Below are 21533 nucleotides of genomic sequence, written 5' to 3' on the forward strand. Positions count from 1 at the left end.
TCCACCACAGGTTTCCACACCGTCACAAATTCTCCTGTCCGTCCCCTTGTTATGTAAAGGGACACCCAAAGTCGGAATTTTAAAATTAACAATGTTAATGAGGTAACACTACTCCCATAACTGGATAAACAAGCTGTTCTCAGATGAAAATACTCGCAACAGAACACTGATCGAAGCTAGAAAGGTGGCAGGGTCCGCCAGATATAAAACAGTTATCAGTTTGAAAGTTGTGTTTTCCTTTAAGGTCAGTTTGTTTATTCAGTTTGTTTAGGATTATACAAAACAAAATGCCTTCCCAAATTCTACGGACTGCGCCTTTAAGTGCTCACCTCCCAGCTCCCCTGTAAATACCTGTACATTGGGGCCAGGTTTGGACCTGCACTCTCAGGTAAGGAGGGACTTCAATGAAACGCCATTCAGCTAAAATCAGAGCTTGGTATCGTGCACAGCACAATCCAGTCCGACCAATCAGAGCTCTGACAGTCGGCTGCAGGCTCCGCCCCCCCTCGCTGCCTCTAATATCTCATCCCAGTGTGTTTTGGTCATGATTCGGTGTTCGGGCGCAGGAGCTGACTGTCGAGCTGCCGCCGCGCGTAAAGACAGATTCGCATGCGTAATAGTCACCCGGGGCTCGTCCTGCTTTACACCGAAGCTCTAATCAAAGATGTTTTCTTAGCTCCGGAGTCCTTCCCCGTCATGACCTCACCGGGCCGCCCCTCCAGCTGAATGGGATCTCTCACCGCCTGTCTGTCGCTCGTTTTGGCACCGACCGTCTCTGCTGCTGCTGCTGCTGCTGCTGCTGCTCATCCAAAGCCCCGATTTTAGGATCTGCGAGCATTTGGTTTCCTCTAATCAGTTCATTAATGGTTTGATGCGAAATCCGCCTGTCTGATCGGCAGAAGAGCGACGACGCCAAAATCTCCAGAAGCCTGCGCGTCCGAGGAGGGGGGTGAGTCGGCTGAACTTGTTATTTCAGTGCGAGTGACTTCAGTAAATGACAGACAGACAGACAGACAGACAGACAGACAGACAGACAGGGGTTAATTAAAAATGAATGGGGTTGGGGGGGGTGATGTCAACTGTGCCGCAGATTACTATGTTGTTTACAGGGAGGGGAGGGGAGGGAGGTGTAGAGGGACACACAGCTTCCTTCACCCACATCCTCACATCTGTATGACCTAAATTTCACCTGCTCTCTGTGAGGTATCTGCCCGATTTGCACTTTTGGTGAACAGTGATCAGCAGATGGAGGTCACACTGTAATGTAACCCCCCCCCCCCCCACACACACACACACACACACACACCACTTTGTAATCTCACCAGAGTCACTGGTTGCAGCTAGTCTTGACAGTTGCTGTACTGGGTGACTCACTGGAGCTCCTGTAAGATTCCCAGCTGCAGCCTTTTGATTTTAAGGCTGCAAACTCCACAGTCTGCAGCTGATCACTCTGTGTACATCCTTGTTTTGTTTTTTTTTTGTAAAGAGAAATGGCTCCTGGGCTGGAAGCTGGCAGCCCACCCCTGGTAGCTCTGCAGTGAGAGTTTTTTATGGGGCTACCTGCTGTAGTCAGGCTGTTTTTATGCGCAAGAGAGAAAATCAGAGTCGTATATCTCTCTATCTTTTTGCTTGTTCACTCCAAAAAAAAAAAAAAAAAGCCACAGATCCTCCTTTCCCAGGGATCCCACACACTTTTAAAGACACGGCTGTCATATGTTTAGGATTAGTCTCTCCCACTCAGCATGACTCAAAGGCCCAGATATCGACTCTAATGTGGTGGTAACTAATAATAGAAGAAAAAAAAGACTAGGTGTGCGTGGATGTCAGAGGGTTGTATAGTCTGGAGTCCGTATGGATTCAGTCTGTGCTGTTTGTGTGCTAACACCGAGGCCGTTCATTAGCCTGTATACACTGTACACACCAGGCCAGACAGCTGATCCAGGCAGAACCACACAGCTCCGCTCACTCTCGCTCGTCATCCATCTAGAAAATTAAACCTGCTTCAGACCAGATTTACTCTCAGACAACGTAAAAGATCAACCTGAGCGAGACGCCGTGCCGTGACACACTTGAAATCACCACAGTCGACCTGCAACTTCTGCTTTTCTTCTTGACTCACACATGCTCGGGAACCTGCTGAGCCACTGTTGCAGAGTTTCGTCGTTGATCTGCCTGTAAACCTTCAATATTTTTTGCGTTGTGGATTCCAGCTTGTTTTTTTGTTTTTTTTTTCCCCTCTCTCTCTCTCTCTCGTGTAATCCTCTCTGAAATCTGAATCTCAGTGTGGCATCAATCATTTTTTTTTTAATAAAATAAATTTGCTGTTGCATTAAGCTAATCCCACACAGATTTTGCTTGTATTTTTTCCTGAAGGAATTAGGGATGTTTGGCAGCAGGCAGGCAAAAAAAAAAAAACCCACATTATATCCAATGGATTCAATATCCTCAGATCTTGTATTGGGCCAATGACATGCAAACTGGGGGTGAAGCCCTGTGACGTGCATGACGCCCACTTTTGCTCACTGTGTTTTTGTTTTGTTTTTTGGTTATCACACATTCCTCTCAGTCCAACATGGTCACACGTAGATACACGGTGAGCGCTCTCTCCAGCTGCAAAGCCGAAACAAAGTGTTGCCAGTTTTTCACCCGTCGCTTTCTGCAAGCCGACCGGCGAGTCAGAGGTGTTTCTCAAAGTGGTACGAGATGCCCCATTGTACTTGTTTCCCTAACTGCCAGATTTCAGGCTCCACAGAGGGGACCTAATGCTCCTTGGAATCCCATGAATGCCCTGCAGTGAAAAGCCGTAGATGTTTATGTCAGCTCCGACGAGATTGGTGGAAAGTGGCTCTCGAGGCCCCGCAAAAATTCCTGCTAATTGGCAACGTGGCTGTGGACGGGCCCCTTTGTTCCCTCCTCCCCTCATACTGGAGTGGTCTGTCTGTCAGGGTGATACACTGAGCCCGGCATCAATGAGCCGCTTGTTCCGGCAGCTATCCGGCCCCCTGGAGGATCGGCCCCCGCTTTAAGACAAGTCGCTTCCACTCTCAGGATTGCCTTTGTGCACCTATTCAGACGGAGGGGAAGCGTTTAGAAGCGGTCCACGGAGAGACTCGTTCCCAAGCGTTTTTTTTTTGATCGTGATGTGTACATTTGCCTCTGCGTTTAGCCGCACTGAGCGGTTGCATCGGAGCAGACTCCAGTGGAGCTGGAGGTTTGCTGAGTTCATCATTTGATCTAGTGAGTGGCCCACTTTCCTTTAGGTCAGATGAGGATTAATTGGGGCCGAGCAGCGAGGGCATATTGTAAATGTTTGTGATACTATAAAGAGGCACTCGCCTACTGGCCGGAGGAACAGATAAAGAGTAAAGAAACACAAATTGGACGGAGGACGACTGTACTGAGGAGGCAAGCAATCGCTACGACTACGAAAAGAGCCCCAGCTCTAGTCGTAGCGATTGTGTGCCTCCTCTTTGTTGAATCAACACACTATTCCCTTTTGGCTTTCGGAGCGCTTAACAAACAAAACACTCGTCTAATGCCAGCAGTAACCCCTCGTCAGTCTGCCAGGGAGATGTGCAATTGAGAGAGAGAGAGAGAGAGAGAGAGAGAGAGAGATTGTATAGACGAAAAAGGAGGGCATGAGACTTTCGTGATGGCGTCCCGCTGACAAAGGCCTTTGAATTTTTCATGTGGCAGAAACTAAACTTCTGTCGCTCTGGCCCAGATTTAGTGCTAATTAGTGCCCGGCTACTTTCAAGGGCACGCGGCTGAGCATGGGAATGCCGGTGCCACCTGTTCTGTTCCCACTTTCTCTCTTTCTCTCTGCCCGTCTCACGTCCTCTTCCCGTCCTGTCGGGCTTTATGTGTCTCTCTCTCTCTCTCTGTATGGGCTTTATGTGTCACTGGCCTAGTTTTGTTGTTTTCCTTTACACTCTGCCAGCCACCAACTTAAAGTGAGGGTGTGCGATCTGTCGAGGATTTCGATCGTGATAATTTTAGGGACTGTGTGGCTTTCAAATAAAGTCTATATCTTGACTGCTTTTGTTGTCGATTAATTGATTTCTTTGTTTGTCTGTTAATCGTCAGGTTAGTTTGGATAATGTCAGTGTTTCTTAAAGCCTGAGCTGACGTCATCAGATGTCATTAACCTGCAAATATTCAGTATACTTGTCACAGAGCAGGACAGAACCCAGAAAATATCCACATTAAAGAAGCTGAAATTGGATTTATGAATCATATTTTTCCTTTTAAGAATTACTTTAACTGATAAATCTACTATCATCTCTTATTATTTTGAGATTGGGGATTAGCTGACATGTTTTTTTATTCAGGGCCGACACCCGATTATCAGTAATCAGAGTGACAGATAACCGAAATTTGAAACTGTCAAGCATTAGCAGTAACAATTCAGTATTTGTGTCAAAATTTGGGATAACCGGTGATTGAAATTTATTCAAGTACTCTACATATTTGGAGGTACTTTACTTGAGTATTTCCCTTTTCTGCTACTTCCTTTAGAGGAAGTATAAAGCAGCTGTAGGCGGGGCACTGAGTGACACCCCAGGGTGTTGACTTCAGACAGACAGAGAGAGAAAGAGACTGCAGCATCAGAGCCAGAGGACTCATTTTTTAAAAAACTGTGCACTGATTTAGTTTTACTGTTAAAATTGTAAAACATCTGTCTTCCGTTATGTACGTATCTTTGTGCGTGTTCGATCACTACAATTGAGGGATCATTGCAAAAAAAAAGTGTTTTTACGTTTCTAATCTGTGTCGATAAGAATATCGGTTGATAAAACGATGATGGTGGATCCTGACTGCATTTCAACAGATCTTGATCCTTTATTTTAGCCAGATCGTCCACCCGTCGCCCAGAGTGTGCTTTGCACGTACATGCCATGTTCAGCTGTAGCTCAAGCTGTGTTGTTTCACTCACTGAGTGAGGAGAGAAGTATGCTGTTCAAACACGAAACCACAAAGCCACAGCGCCGTTACTCCCAGTGAAGGCAGCTGAATGATAAGGATGCAGAAGTGCAGCGCTCCGACATATCCCTCCAAGCTCTCTGTCAGCGGCGGGCTTGTGCTCGCCGGCCATTTGAATGAAGTATCTGATAGTGGTTTGATACAGCGAAACAGAGGAGGGCTTGTAATCCTCCCAGGATCCCCGGCCACTTCCTGTCCCTCTGCTCTGGGAACGGGCCAGGGTGACACAGGCCACGCATCTCCACTCAATCCGCCCACTGTTGCCTGTGTGGAAAAGCGGTCGCCCCTCACACCCTCATTCCCATCGCTCCGCATGCATTTCTTGTGACAGGAAAAGCGTCTTTGGCATTTAGAAAGATGCCTCTATGTGTGGCTTTGTGTAGGCGCAGCTGTGCGAGCCTGGTCAGGATGATGAGATGCTGGGAAGAGCACATGCTGCTCTCTCCCCCACCACCACCACCACCACCCTCTTAAAACGTGAGGCTGTCCATCCTCTGAGAATCACCGCGGTTGAGTTGACATGAGAGTTTATATTCAGATCTTGTACTTTGCAGAGATGTTTCGACTCTGACGGACTGAACGTCTGCCCCGGGCTGGATCTCATAATCAGACCCAAACCAGATAACAGGAACATATTTGCGTGGAATTTCCTTCTCACAATACGTGTTCAGGGATGTGAGTTCGCCGCATGATTTCAGATCCTCTCACTGAGTCATGTGACGCAGTGGGAAGCATAAAGAGAATAAACAGAAATTTTGGTCAATTTACAAAATCCTGATCAGAGCTTCTCGCTCAATCAGCCAAAAATCAATTTGGTAAGTGTCAAACATGATGAAGTTACAACTTCTATATTCTGAGGAGTTTCTCCGTTTCTCTGTCTCATGTGACAGTAGACTGAGGATTTTTGTTTTATCTTGGACATGTTGGACAAGAAAAACAATTTGAAAAGACACAAGTTTGATTTGAGACATGTTTGAAAGCAGAGCAAATGAGAAAATGATGTTAGTTGAAGCCTTACATGCTTGATGTGTGCAAATAGTTGAGGTTCATGGTCTTCCATCAACATTAAAGGTGCAGTAAGTGATGTTTTCATATCAGAATGGCCGTTACATATATGTGGGAGGTTTGCTGAATAATGCCAGTGACTCAGTGATTACTTTGCCAAGTGCTGCCATTTCTCGGTTTCAAATTTGACTTTACAGCCTGTGGTGGAGCAAGAATTCAGCAGGACTTGTTGTCTGAAGTTCTGTTTTGAATTGTTGCTTTCAGGCCTTCTTTAATTTCAACCCCATCGCCAGAATAAATGTCAGATAAGCATGTTTCTGCAAACCCCAGATATGTGTTTTTTTTCTTATGATCTGAATAGATTAAGGCACAAAATCCACTTAGGGTTAGGAGCGTTAGGTTTGGTTCATTATACCTGTTTTTTCCACCACAGAAATGACTGGAAATCGTCCCTAGGTGTCCTTAAACACATCACACAATGTCGTATTTACAAATGCTGGAACGTGATGGTCCCTCTGGGACACTCTCTAATGGTTTCACACTCACAAATGTCGGTGAAATGAAACGCAGACTTGAACGGCCGTCGCTGGCTTGTAACTCCGTCACCATCGTCTTCATCTCCTGATGTGAGAGTTGGATAATAAACATGTGATGTGAACGTGATGCAACACATTTTGTGGAAATGTCAGTACTGTACGTAGCCTGTGACGCATACCACTGTGACGATACCTGCCAACATTTCATCCTGGTGACGGGGACGTTCATTCCTTTGGCTGTTAAATCCTTGACGTTGGCTGAACAAGCGAACAGATATATATTTTTGCTCTCGACAGGAACATTCTTATTTATTCCATCATTTTCCCTCATGATATATCACCTATTTGACGTACATGTTGTCTCAGGAGCTCTGTTCTTTTACATGTGGCATTATTGCTGGCTGTGATATCATCAGTCCACTCTGTACCAGTGACCTGTCACTGATGTAATCGCTGGCGGAGGTTGTAGGAAGCGCAGGATGTGTTTTCCCTGGGCTCTGACCTCTGGTGTCACCCCCGTCTGACCTGCCGTGAGTCTGGATGAGATACAGAACAGTGAGGTGGACCCACCCTTCTGTCCCTTACATAAAGCTCCAACCGCACCACCGGCTCTCTCCTCTGATTGCCTGCGTGTTGTTCGCCGCCTCACCGCCCCACTGAGATGCATTTGAATATTGAAATCAAGGCCTTGTGAACAAAGGGGTGGTTTAAAAGAGATGGAGGAAATCACTCCTGTGTCGGGGGTCTCGTCCTCCAATCTGTTATGTAAATGTCATGGCTGGGAGCAGTTATGTTTTGATGATGAAGCGTGACATGGGTACATTCTGAAATTTTAATGGCGAACCCTGGTGGGTGTCTCTGATTTATTCTGCTGCTCTTATTTGTCTATCTCCAAGGAAGCACGGCGCCCATACTGGGATCTTTGTGTCGTGTTTTTTCGGTTTGAATTCAGCCAAAGCAGTGATAGAAATGTTGATGCAGCATGCTTTATTTATACTCCAGCATCTGCACATAAACACAGAGCCGGTGCTGTTCCCCTGCTCTTAAAGAGTTGTGAAGGTCCAAAACTCTCCACGCTTGGGATATTCTGTTTTTTCGGCGAAGACGACCTCTGTTTTTGTTCAAGAATATATATGTACAAGTGATGATAATAGAAATGTTCTCGGGGAAAACAACAGAGATACTCAGCTGGTGATCAGTCGCGGCATGCATTTAATTTTGTGTTGACAATGAGCACAATCTGGGTCACAGCCTTTTCATGGCGGGATGAACAAAAAAAAAAAAAAAACAACGTGTGTCGCGACCTTGACTTGCATTCTTGTTTTTACGACGTGGCTGCTCGACGTTGCTTGTTCCTTTCCCTGACAGACGTTTGAGGGGAATGTGCTGGGTTGGTGGGTGGGTGGGTGGGGTGGCGTGCGTGGCTCGGGGGCAGCCCTGGCATCTCAACATCCCCCGGCGGACGGTGTCTCTACCTGCTCCCTCGCGCATTCCTGCTTTGGGCTGTGCGAGCCGGAGAGGAGTTGAAACTCGTCTGTTCCTTGGCTCTGCATTCCTCAACCGTGACTGGGCCCCGTCGCACTGCTGCAACAAAACCCGGGAATGCCACCATCACACGCAGGCGCAAGCGAGCAGCACCTGGCTCACTTTCTCTTATTTGAACGTGTTCACAGGGTTGTGTTTAGTGCTATTTTATTTGATTAGAAGAACTGCTCCTCTCTGTGTTTATACACTCAGTGTATATTCCTCCGTAGGTTAGGCCTTAGATGTCTGGGCTGCAGGGATTTCTCTCGCTGCCTTGCTGTGCAGATGAGAAGTTAAACGGTGAGAGCCCTTAGTTACTGAAGCATGAGGCACATGGGAGTCTCTGTGGACTGGAGCAGATCAAATGCTGCCTCTTTGAAATGTGATGAGAGGGTTGTGAATGTAAGGGTTCGCTACCACAGCGCTCGAGTTCACTGCCGGCGACGTATAGCATCAAAACATGAGCCCCGTATGATAATGCAGGAGATCCGAAGTGCGTTTCGATGCTGCGTCACTGCCGTCTTTTGTTGTGTTTTTATTACGAGAGGCTGCATTTCTCCATCGCTTTTTTTTTTTTTTGAGAGAGAGAGGATGTTTTTTTTTCCCCTTCCTCGCGTGACATATGGCTGACACATCCGAGGAACTGGAATCCTTTTTTTCCACCAGTTCCCACTGGAAATCTCCTGAAAGGATTGGAGAAATGATGGGGGAGAGAAAGAGTGCGCAGGAGGGGGATAGACCAAGTGTGAGGGAGTAAGACTTGGGGTTGAAATAAAGAAAGCCAAAGCCCTTGAGGATTATCTTTTCCTTCTCCCTTCCTCCCGCCCTCCATCTCGCTCCCACTCTCTCGCTCTCCTCTCCGCTTCTGGTTTGAACACATGACCACAGCTCATCAGTCTCAGTTCACATAATGACCATATTTAGATGAGAGCAATGGCGCGGAGAGGAAGGGATGTCGGTTGAAGCCCAAAAGCAACACAACCTGGACGACGGCCCAGCCATTATCGCCGATGCAGTCGCAAAGTATTCTGCTTATTCTCGGTATTTAATACTCCAGGGAGGAACAATACATGACTTCTCACACTGTCAACACAATACTGTGAGCACCCTCGGGTCCCGTCACAGCAGCCACTGCACTGTGCATGCCTCAGATGCCTCAGATCTCACAGATTTCAGCAGGAGGGATGCCTGCTGCTGCTGTCTTCAGTGACGACGGAACAGCTGAGAGACCCTGGGCCATAAAACGAAGCATGTGTTCAAACATGACATTCGTTTGCTCCCAATTGGTTTAACGTTCCATTCTACGTGATGCTAGGTCGACCGTGCAGACATGGAACTGTAACGTCTTTTAATTGTGAAACGGTAACTGCTGGTTAATGTGCTGGAATTTATTTGCTGTTTTGCAACGAAACCTGATGAGCTCAGCGGGGGAAATTACAGTAATGTCCTCTGCCTGTCTCGTCTAACCGAGGCCCGTCACACCCAGTCTAGGACAGTTAGACTCAGGTCTCTGTTAAAAAAACAGGTGAAGTAGTCATGTACTGTACGAGGGAAACAGCTGAAAGGTTTCAGGAGACTCATAGGTGAGTGTTTCAAAGCGGAACACTACAAACTGGAGCACTTAGATTATGTTGATTCATCAGAAGTGATTGTGGGATGTGTGATCAGACAACCACGGTCTGTGTGTGTGTGTGTGTGTGTGTGTGTGTGTGTGTGTGTGTGTGTGTGTGTGTGTGTGTGTGTGTGAGGACTCACACACTCACAGGTACGCCCAGGCTTTGTACTGTATGACAGATGGGTGTCATGTGAGCCGACTGGTTTGAGCGCTGGATTTTCCGGGAGAAATTTGTGTATGACATGTCTGCCTCAGTTTCAGTTTGAATGTATTGTTAAGATGCAAAATGTTACCAGGATCTCAATTTCCTTTACTGACTGATGAATTATTCCTCTGTGATCACTTTTTATTTATTCATTTCCTTGCTGGAAACGTCTGGAGGGCCAAATTGGACCTTTATAACAGGCCAACTTTGGCCCACCGGCCCACATTGTTGGGATTTACAGTATATAAGCAGCTCGGATTGCTTTTTAGTGTTGGAGGGCATATGTTGGTGCTACAATTAGCTGCCTGTTAGCTTAGCTTAGCATAAAGACTGTAAACAGGTGGGAAAAAAGCTAGCCTAGCTTCCTCTGACGGTAACAAAATGCACCTTTCATTACCTCTTAAGCTCACTAATTTAAAACTAACATTTATTTATTCCATATCCTGGTTATTTCTTTTTGTTAATCAGTAAAACATACAAATGCCACAAGTCACTGCTCTTAGCCACGAATGTTATGTTACATATCATGTTTTGTTTTATTCATCGCAGATAAAACCAAAAAGATATCAGATGTTTTAAAGGTGCTGGGTGGAATATTTTGGTGCTACAGTAAGCAGACTATTAGCTTAGCTTAGCATACAAACTAGAAACGGGCGGGGGGGGGGGGAGCTAGTCAACACCTCTGAAGCTCGCTAATTAACATGTATTTATTCCATGTTTTGTTTCGCTTTTTGTTTCATTAACATGAAAAGCAGAGTGTTAAAACAACAACGTGCCCGAGCCACCGCCTCTGGCCAAGAAATAGTCCAGCACTAAACCCCACATAGAACCATATATTCTAGTCTTTGAACAGATTAAATAAACAAGATGTAACATTTTGTTACAGACGCTGGAGGGCATATTTTGGTGCACAGTCAGGCTGGATGTTCGTCTGTTTCCAGTCTTTATGCTAAGCTAAGCTAAACCTGTTGGCCTTGGTTTCAAGTTTAGCATACAGGCATGAAAGTGGAATTGATCTTCTCATCTGAACTTGCAGCAGGAAAGCAAAGGGCTTAGTTTCCCCAAAAATGCTGAACTGTCCCTTTAACAGTCATGTTTCAGTGGGTTCCACCCTTCACTGCTTTCTTGTGCGAAGGCCAAGACATCACCTCATCTAAAATGGCCCAGATATTTTCTTACTGAGCCTCAATCCCCAAATAATTTGATGTGTGTCATACTCAGATTAGGAACAAGGGATAACAGAAAATCCATGAACCTGCACTTGGTGCCAGCAGTGTTTGTTGTTTGGAAGTGGACACACACACACACACACACACACACACAAAAAAATACTCTGTAAGCACGGGGTTTAAGACAGAGCGGCCAGCTGCTACGAGCCCGGAAATGTCATATGATTTTTAAGGTCACGATTGCTGTGGCATTTGGCAAACAGACGGTGATCTGAACACGCTGTAGGTTGCTTTTTTGGCAAAAGAGGGAAAAAAAAAGTATACCAGTGGTGAGAAATGCACACACACACACACACACACACACACATACAGAAGCACATAGTGAAAGGGATAAGGACTCACAGCCTCTGATCCTATTATAGAAGCCGAGGCACTGCAGGCTCCTGAGAGGCTGGGAAAAATGGGTAAACATGATGTTTTTATGGGAATCTTCCTGTGGTATAATGGAAAACATTGCAATGGAAAGAATTCCTTGAGCAGATCTCACCTTCTCTCTGTTTCTGTGTCACTTTTTATCTAAACACCCCCCCCGTCTCTCCCAAATGTTTTCAGGAAGTGACAGACATCCCACATAATTTAGAAAGACGGAGCCTCGGCCAATCTTGCCTTTTTTCTTTTTTCCTTCATCAGATAGGCCTGCAGCCTTCTCTTGAGTGTTTTGGCCCAGAAGAGTCTGTGTGCAACTATCCTACATCTGTGCAGTTTGTTGGTTTGTGGAATGCTTGGAATCGCCTCCATGGCAACGGCCGGGCTGTGTGTGTGTGCGTGGAGTGGTAAATATTGACTCCACCACCTCCCCATCCCTGTGTCTGTCCGTGCCGGGAGCACAAGGGGGGATCGGTACACACACTTTATCCAGGACTCAGCGAAGTCCTGCCATCGGGGGCGTGTGTTTACCTTCAGGCCTCCGAACACGGGGGAGCTTTCTGGGCTCCGAGTGGTTCACAGTTTGATTCGCTGTGTACTTACAGTACAAAAGAGGGTGAATTGCCCGGAGCTTTATGACACACTCTCTCCGCTGCGTTACTTCATCTTAGCTCTGTGTAATGATCAACCTGATGGTTGAGCAAATGGGAAGCGTGGATGGACGCTGAAACCTGTGCGGGGGTTAGCGCCGGTGTGCAAACACATCCCAGCGGCCATTTCCTCTATTCATGTTTGCTGAAAGAGAAGAGAAACGAGATGACATGCGACTACAACCAGCGTTTGTTCAGAACCAGGAAACGTCCCACCTGTTGTGGTACACAGTGAGCATAAACGTACTTGATCAACCTGTGTGAAACTGCTCTGGGTTTGCTCTTCTTTTATTTTTCCCCCCACAGCAGATGGATTTGTTGGGGCAGGATAAGAGAAGCGCTCGAGGGCAGCAGCAGCAGCAGCAGCAGAAGCAGCGGTAGTACCAGTCATGGTTGGACCGGTCTACCCTGTCCTGTTATTGCTACACCCATGCTGATCGCAGGCCCCAGATGGAATGTCATCACTGCGTTTGATGAATAAGATTAGGGAATAGATGTTGATAATCTGGACAGAACAAGCAGGGCTGGATTATGCGACGATTGGTGGCCGGTGACGCAGGAGCCAAAGCCTCCCCACTCCCCCCCCCCCCAATAGTAATTACATAAAGAGCAGTGAGATGAAAGAATACATCCTCCGGGCTGACATATCGCATACACTCACACACGTACTTCCTGTCCGCTGAACTCTATCAGTTGTTCCATTCAGAATTTTGACGAGACAAATGCTCTAAAAAGAACAAAAAGAATGAAAAAATTTTTTTTTCTTTGGAGCTGTGATTTGCGCTGCACTCCTGTCAGGTGGAAAAAAAACCCCCTTTGTAATGAGGTCGTAGTCGGTCAAGAGTGAGTTTGTTTGCGCTGCTCTGATTTTGACTGAGAACAGCCTGTCCATCCAGCCGCTCGGGTTCATGCTGTCCGGTACACACACACGCACACACACCACTTTAAACGTTTGATGTCTGCTTATGCAAATGCACTAAAAACATGATGATATCTCCCCGCAGTCTGGCACCTGTTGTTCACTCAGCTCGCTTAAGAGGACTTGCAGAGGAGGCCGACAGAGATTTAAATTTAATATGCCTCTGTTCTACTCCAAGGGACACGTCCTGTACAATGGACACATTCAGAATCATATCATCCAGCTGTGGGGTTTTTTTTTTTTCCAATCCCCCAAGTTTACTTCCACATTTACAGCCTCTGAATGTCGTCACCGTTCGTCTGCGACTTATAAACAGACCATTACAGGGATGATAGAGTTAGCATCAGCAGCTAGAGCTCATCTCAGATCCCTGCATATTAAAACTTTGGTCTTTATTCCTTTCATCTCTAAAATAATCACGGTAGCTTTGAGTCCCAGACACAACCCCAGTTGGTAGACTTAGCAGCAGATCACCAAAATCTTCACCAGCGAGCCAGCTAGAAACTCATTTATGTGTTTATTTAACTGAGTTTGTCTCAGATTTTCTGCATATTATAACTTTTGGTTTTCATTGTTCTTATCTTTAAATGGGTCAAAGTGCTACCAGGTTCAAACTGCACAATATATTTGTCTGTAAACATGGTCACTCTGTCAGATTTAGCGATTATAGAATCGAAAGTTCTTGCCATGATGTGGCTAAGAGACTTGACAGACATTACACGTTGGTCCCCAGGCAATCTTTGGTTGACGTCATTCAGAAAGAGGTTTTCTGACACACCTGAGAGTTTAAACTGTTGGTTTAAGCCTGCCAACGGGCGCCTGGTGCAGGGCGGCATTCACCTCTTCCTTCTGCTATCTGCACGTTACTGTTTTCAAAATCCCAACAACAGCGTCCGAGCTAGCAACCCACACACTGTAAATGGCACGTTCTCCAAACAATATCGCTATTCGCTGGCACCTCTTACCTGTTCTTTTTGTGGGGATTTAGCCATTTTAATGCCAGGACTGACCAGCCCACGTGCCAAACTATGCAACGTTGTTCCTCTTTCGCTTTGAGACACTAACAATTTCTGAACCTCTTGTTTTTCTTTTTTGTGCCAGCGCTAAAGTATCTCAGAAGAAGCATACAGTACAGAGGATAACATGATCTGTCAGGTAGTTTCAACCAGGCATAACTGTTAGTAGCTAATAAAAGTTAACAAAAGTTAGCATTAGCTGGTTATTAACTTCAGCAAGCTAGCCATCTAGCACAGCAACAAACAGTAAAAATTATAATTTCGTTCCAACAAGATACAAGATATTAGGACCCTCAACATAGGTGACACATGTATTACTGTCACTGTCTGATAAAAAAAATTGTGAGGTGTCAAATCTTATTTCTCCTGGAATCTGATTGGCTGTTCATTTTACATCCCGAGCACCGATTGGCTGCATAAGGTAACCATTAAAAAGCCGAGTTAGACACGAACTTGGAAGACAGATCCTTTACTTTTTTTTGACTCATAGATCCATCATTGTGTAATAGAAAAAAGACAAGTCAGACAGAACCTTGTCGCTCTAAGGTTGGGATTTATTGAACAAGACAGAAGAGTATATTAATTATTTTCTTCTGTAGGTATTCATCCCACTCCAAAATGTCTCCAAAGTGCAGACTAATTCCTCTTTGCTCGCCCTCAGTGATCCGTCATCGTAGATGAACGAGGAGAAATGAAAGACCTGTCATTACGCGGGAACAATTGTTATTTACACTGTGACAAAGTGTTAACAACAGTTTCATTCTTGTGATTATAGTGTGACAGCGAAAGCTTGAATCTGACCTTTAACCTGTCGCCTGAGGCCGTAAAGACATTTGTCGAAGGTAGATTGTCAGAACTTGCCCCGTCCATGTGTTAAACCACAGGCCGACAGCAGCGAGCGCTGTGAGGCAGCAGTGAGGGGTCTACTGTAACTGTCGTCGCAGCGCGCAGGTCCTGACTTGCCACAACTCCACATAGCAGAGTTTCACATTCTCCCTCAGTGTTACTTTGAGTTTGCTTCAGCTTCGTAGTGGGAAATCTCTCATTAGGCCTGCATACAGCACATCTGAAGCAAGCTTGTTCAAGTTTGATGTTCATGACTATTTGATCCCTCTGGAAAAAAAAGATGAAAAGGTTTTTTTTTTTTTTTTTTTTAATTAAACGAACCAGATCGCTGTAGACTTCAGTACAAAGCCTGAACTGTTTTGGGTGAATGGACCAGAGTCATGACAGAGACTCCATCGATGAAGTCTATTAATGGAAGAATGACATCACATCCTTTCTATTATTTCAATGAGAGGGTATCATCCAGAGGTTGTAATTGTTTTCTTTTCATATGAAATGAAAGAAGCATGCAAAACTGGGGAACACAGCCTCCTGTAAAGGGGGAAAACAACCCCAGCAGCAATATTAAAAGACTATTCCCATTTACCAAAAGCCCAGGAGACTTGAAGGATTTGGAATTCATTGTCAGATCTTATGCATAATTAAGCAAATCCCCCCACCCAGCCAGCCAGCCACACCCCCCGCCTCGCCAGAGGGATTTTCATCCTGCTCTGCCTCTCAGACTGTAGGTGCTTGTTACAGTACCTCGGTCTTGCTCGACCACAATCAGACTCCCGTTATCATCAGCGACCAATGACACACACAGAGACACATACACCACAAAACATGACGTTGTTCGGCTTCCCGGCTTCCTTCATTTCCATATTTCCTGCTGGCTGTCAAGAGCTAAAACACACGAGGATCTGGCAGCCCGCAAGCCACAGGCCACTTCTGTGTCTTGTTTATGCCGCCTGCTGTGTGCCGACAAAAGACGGCTCTGTTGGGAACTGAGTGTGAAAAGAAAGGCCGGAGACTCTGTTAATGCTCTGTTTCGTGTTCCGGGAGTTTTTCAGTGTGTTTGTAGTCTGGGTCAGACTCGGAGTATTACGGCGCTGTTGGCCAAAGGAACCAAATTCTGTTCAACCATGAAATTTGTAAGTGGCTAAAATGGGCCCTTCTTAATTTGGTCAGATGCTGTGTGACATGGACAGCACAGAATATTCACTCTTATTTAGCAATTTTAGATTGTGATCCATGTTGTAGGCGTCCACAAGCTCCATTTTAGGGGAATCATAGAGATTCATGTCCACTCACTTCTGTCTCCGATCATCACATGACCCCACTGGATGAATGACTGAAGTGATTCCTACAACACGGAGGGGAAGTTGGTATTTTTTTCCACTCGTCGGTGGGTTTTTTGAATGAGGCGGTCCTGCCTGCTCACGAACAAGCAGAGAACACGTCCTCCTGTTTGGTGCCATGTCTGCCGATTACTGCTGTGCGTTCATGCGGTGACAAAGAGAAGAAGGGAACCGGGCTAAAGTGACAACAACGCTCACGGCACCATCAAGATATTTTAATGTTTTATTCCACAACATGAAATATGTCAGTCAATACCCGAGTGGCTGAATGAGACTACGGAGGTTCTCAGTGACATTAAACAAGGTCACAGAGATAAACTGTCCTGATTCTAACTTTACAGCTTGTTTAATGCTCAATTTATAGTGTCTATTGAATAGTGTTGGTACATTGACGTCATACGACTGCATTGTAGTTTCGTTTATCCTAACGTTAACTTCCTCAGATCATAAAAGTGGTGTTAATATCTTGCTAACAAAATGTGCGAGCATCACCAACTTGTGTTTGCCACCGAGCTTTTATTGTTGTTGTTGCAATAAATTTCCAAATTGGAAAAAACCAAGAGGCTTTTTGTGGAGGGAGCCAGAGCAACGCTAAGTTTCGGGTTAGCCCACAAATCATGTCATCCCTGCAGCACTCAATACAGTAGCTAGTGTAATTGGCTAATGAGGCTCTTAATACAAAGAAGAACCATCGTTAATACAATATTTTGTTTTAATTGGGGAAACTGGAGACATTGATTGGCTATTTCAAGTCTACTGGAAATTTGGAACTTAAGAAATAAAGATTGCAACTGAGATTGTGGCTCGCGCTTCCAATTAAATCGACTGTGATATTTTTTTGGCCAGATTGCCCACCTTCATTAAGCAGTGTCTTATTTAATCAAGCAGCATCTGAGCTCATTAGGGCGACATCCTTTAATTGAAAGCGTCATCCGTGTGAGATGGCATTTACAGATCCGCCGACTGGAGATGAGAGACGCGGCGTCTCTGCAGCGCTCTGCCTCTAATGGCTTATTAACCATGACACCAGTCTGCTCGGGGAGAGCGCGGATCACACAAAGAGCAGCTCGCTGAGCCACCCGTCATCTTTGTGTCTGCTCTCCTCTGTCTGTGTGTGTTAACCTGCGCCCACTGGCACGCTCGCTCGGATGCAGCCCCCTATTTATGCAGACGTGCCCCCAGGGGGAGATATTGACTGCCCGGCCCCCGTTGACCCCGCTGCACTTCCTCCCCCATCTCGCCTGTTCGTGGTGCCAACCAAAAAAAAAAAAGGACCCTCATTTATGCTCCCGTCCCCTCACACACTCCCCCCTGCCTCTCGCTTTCTGTCTGTTTTTTTTTTTTTCTGTTATGTATTCCCGAGCTGCATCGCTGCTCCTCTGAATGAACTCGCAAACTGTAAATCCAAAGGAATCACCTAATCCGACTGAAAACACACCAGTAAACCCTCGTCTCTGCATCGCCTTTCCTAGCAGTTTGCTTTTTACTGTTGTGAGATCACGGCTGGAGCAGTTAGGAAGCATCCAGAGTGACCCAACAAGAAGCTTCACTAATGGTTAGCAAACTGTGGCACTCTTCTTTGTGCCACACATTTTTCCACCATATGTCGCTGCGTCGCTCTGACTGCGAGCATGCCTGCGAGCCCGTGAATTTGTAGCTTGTCTCATGTTCGGGATTAGACTCTGTGCTCGTGAATGAGAGCGGGCTCAGGCAAAGGCTGACTCTGATGTAAAATCCAACAGATGCGTGGCCTCCTAAACAGAAACAGGCAGGCAGGGGGATGAGTAGCCTGACGCTACCCATGCGCACTCTGACCCTCCTCTGCTTATCAGAAGGGCTCCCAGGCCACCCCACCTCAGTGTTTTCGTGTTTGAATTAGCATTTCTTAGCGGACCCCCTGTGGCTATATCTGTCCATGATAGCACCAGCTTTGGTCCCAAAGTTATCCTTGGCTTAGTGTAATGATTCCCTTGCGCTAATCTGATGTTAGAGCTGGAGGAGGTGGGGAAGCTTAGAAAATGAAGAGATACAGAGAGAAGCTACAACAATCCAGAAGTGACCTCCTGACCCTTTGGTCTGTTTTTGTTTTGTTTTTTGAGTATCTCAAATTCTGTCCATTAGTGGGAACTCACTGATGTTTAACACTAATCTGACGACTCACTGATGTTCACTCTGGTCCCATCACTGATTTAGTTCATCTGAAACCACTTGACTGATTAGCAACGTGACAAAAATGAAAGCAGCATTCAAGTGGTGTTGAAGTGTTCTGATCGATGTGGAGCACCTGAAATGATCACTGGCTACAGGGTAAAACTGATCAAATGATCAGATGGCAGCAGTACTTTTTATACAATCGCCCAAAAAAAACATACCTCCTACCTCTGATTCTGTTCTCACAACAGCAGGGGAACCGCGTGTGGAGGAAGCTTGTCATTAACTGTCTAGGTCACCGAAACCAATGTGGTAGCTTTGCAACAAACAGGTGCATTTACAAGCAACAACCGCAAAAGAAGACCTAGATAAAAACAGACAGGTTTACAGGAGGGATGTAATACCAGAGAACATCTCTGTTTCTCTGTGTGTTTCTGTGCAAAGCATGCGCAAAAGTGAGTGGAGAGGAGATGTACAGCGAGGGTGGATTGTCTGTTAGTTGATCAGTCGTCGATCTCAGATGGATACAAATTTAACATAGAAACATGACAGAGTAAACATGAGCATGTTAATGCCACATGAGCACATTAGCATGCTGGTGTTATTAACTTGCCTACATGATTAATAGATTATCATAATATTAAGTGATGAAGGTTACACTGATGAATTAATTGTCAACACAACACAAAGATGGTGACTTTCAGATGTTCTGTTAATGACTAAATTGATAGCATTCATTTGATTTCATGTGTTTTTCTATCTTTTTTCCTTGGATGTGACAGTGGTATGAGTGGGCTGATGCTCTTTGAGGTGTCGATTGTCAGAAATGAATAGACATCGTCCGGGCGTCCCTTACATGATGCAACATGTCTGTGTTTGTGCATCTGTGTCGGACACATGTTCACGCAGGCATGTGTGACATGTCCGCTGTGTGTATGCGCTCCGCTGGTGGCAGTGGGATGAGGTGGATCTCATGTCTGTTTTGAAACTGAGGAGTAACAGCTGCGCCGCTGTCCGTAGGGAAGTTTTGCTTCCTGTGGTCTACATGACACTGTGTGTCTCGGTGGGTTTACAGCAGCGGTCTCCGTCCTGTCTCCGGTTTCTGCATCTGCTCTTGTAGCAGTCAGAGACATTTTTCCAGAGAATGCGTTCTGGGCAAATTACTTGATAAAGCAAGTCTATTTGATGCACTATGTTCTCTTTCATCCTTAGCAGCGTATTGAAATCAAATTCAAATGAAGTCTCCTTTTACTTTACTACTGATGTCTCACAGATTTTCTTTCTCTGTCCTTGAATGCACCACAGGCCTTGGCCATGGGGGGATCCAAGAGTAAGCCCAAGGATGTAGGCCAGCGAACCCGCAGCCTCGATGGCAACCTCAGCTCTGGGGGAGGGGCTGGAGGCCACCACCTCAACTCCAATCAACAGTCCATGACGCCCAATCGCAGCCCAACTGTGGATGGAGGTCTCAGTGGCAACCCGTCTCTGGCCAACAACGCAGAGCTGGCCCTGTTTGGAGGAGTGGACAATAACAGTGTCACCTCTCCCAACAGAATCACACTAGCAGGTGAGAACCTCAGCTTGAAGCTTTGAGTTTTAGATTTGGTGGTTTGTTGTGTGCATCTATTTTAAAACTTTATGCCCTGTGTGTCTTTGTCAGTGATGGAGGAAGTATTATTATAGATATTAAGTGTATTTACAGGTCTTGGAAATTGCTACTATTACCGAGGAAGCTGCATGTGATCTCATCAGTTGCCTCCAGTGATATCACTCAATTGCATTGTGGGTAATGTAGTCACCAGGTTTTGAAAAGCTGTCCACTGGTCTGGCATTCCACTCCTAAAATACTTGTTATGTACAGTTTCCAAACAAATGATCAAAATCCATACAACAGAACAAGAGAAATCACCTTATTTATCCAACGTATTCTTCTTCCTTGTCAAAACATGCTGCCTACATTACCCACAATGCAACCAGCAACTGAATGACATCATTGGAGGCAATTTATCAGATTACATGCAGCTTCCTCTGGAGCCACAAAAGGCTAATACTAAGTTTTTAACCTTGGCAGTAGTACTCCCCAGGACCTGTTAACACACCTTAATCTGTAAAACTGGTGGAGCTACCTTTTAAGTTAAAGCAATATTACCACATTATTGCTGGTTTTCGGTAATAACCAAACTTTCTCACCTGACAGGAGGCGTAACGACCTTCGTGGCGCTGTACGACTACGAGTCTAGAACGGCCTCAGATCTGTCTTTCAGGAAGGGCGAACGCCTCCAAATAGTCAACAACACGTGAGGAAAACACAGAAAACAAACACACACACACACACACACACACACCCTCTTTTTCTTATTTTTTTTTTTTTTCATATCAATCTGTGTATCCAACTGTCAACTCTCAGACACAAGCACACACAAGAAAACTCTGAGAAAAGTCTAAGAAAACTTTTCCGTACACTGTGTGAAAGGTGGAGAATAACTGCATGTTGGCAAGTGCACAGACTGTCTGTGTGAGTTATTGCTCACTTGTCTCGACTGGCTGCTTTGCAACCCCTGAAAATGCATGTCACTTGTTGTCTCTCTGAAACCTCCTGTAACCATAGGAACGGGCTTCCCTCAGCAGAGCCGGAGTCTTGTGTCACGTTTCTGCACAGTTTTCTGCTTCATTCACAAAAGACTTGATTGCATCTCGCTGCTCAGGCTTTTTTTTTTTTTTTTTTCTTTCATCGTCAATTCCCGACACGTAGTCCGAGACCTAGTTACTCAGTCCAGATCCAACCTGTTAAGGGGGTGGGGGGGGGTCAAGCTTGTTTTTTTCTAAATAGCGTCTTGCTCTATGAATCAATGGAGGTGCAGTGAACCAGATACTGTATGTTGCACCCCCAGTGCTCGTGCTCGTCCACTAACAAACTGCTGACCTAGAAGGCAGCAGCTGAGGACAATAGTGGATTATGCTGCATCTGGCCCCTTAAGCCAAAGACTTGGTTCATTAATGGGTCAAGTGCACCCGCAATCCATTAACCATCTCCCAGTCAAATCAGGTGTCATTCGGGCTCGTCTTGGCTTTCTGATCAGTCAAGTTAAATCGCACAGCGACCTGATATCGTGACCTCTGCATGCTCTTTTGCCTAATTATTGTTCCT

General features: G+C 45.7%; 1 protein-coding gene across 4 annotated transcripts in view; it reads left to right on the forward strand.

The window, feature by feature from the left end:
* The first annotated feature begins 214 nt into the window (after positions 1-214).
* Positions 215-21533, forward strand: part of src (v-src avian sarcoma (Schmidt-Ruppin A-2) viral oncogene homolog) — a 30349-nt gene continuing 9030 nt past the window's right edge. For 2 of the 4 annotated variants that reach the window (XM_037104896.1, XM_037104895.1), the window contains exons 1-3: positions 221-949; positions 19691-19952; positions 20583-20682. In XM_037104896.1, the coding sequence (XP_036960791.1) occupies positions 19700-19952; positions 20583-20682 (353 nt within the window). In that variant the 5' untranslated portion in view covers positions 221-949; positions 19691-19699. Of the gene's footprint in view, positions 950-19690; positions 19953-20582; positions 20683-21533 lie in introns of all 4 variants that reach the window. The other 2 variants (XM_037104893.1, XM_037104897.1) reach the window with 2 other exon arrangements.

The sequence above is a fragment of the Acanthopagrus latus genome, chromosome 7 (assembly GCF_904848185.1).
Source record: "Acanthopagrus latus isolate v.2019 chromosome 7, fAcaLat1.1, whole genome shotgun sequence".
NCBI classification, from domain to species: Eukaryota; Metazoa; Chordata; class Actinopteri; order Spariformes; family Sparidae; genus Acanthopagrus; species Acanthopagrus latus.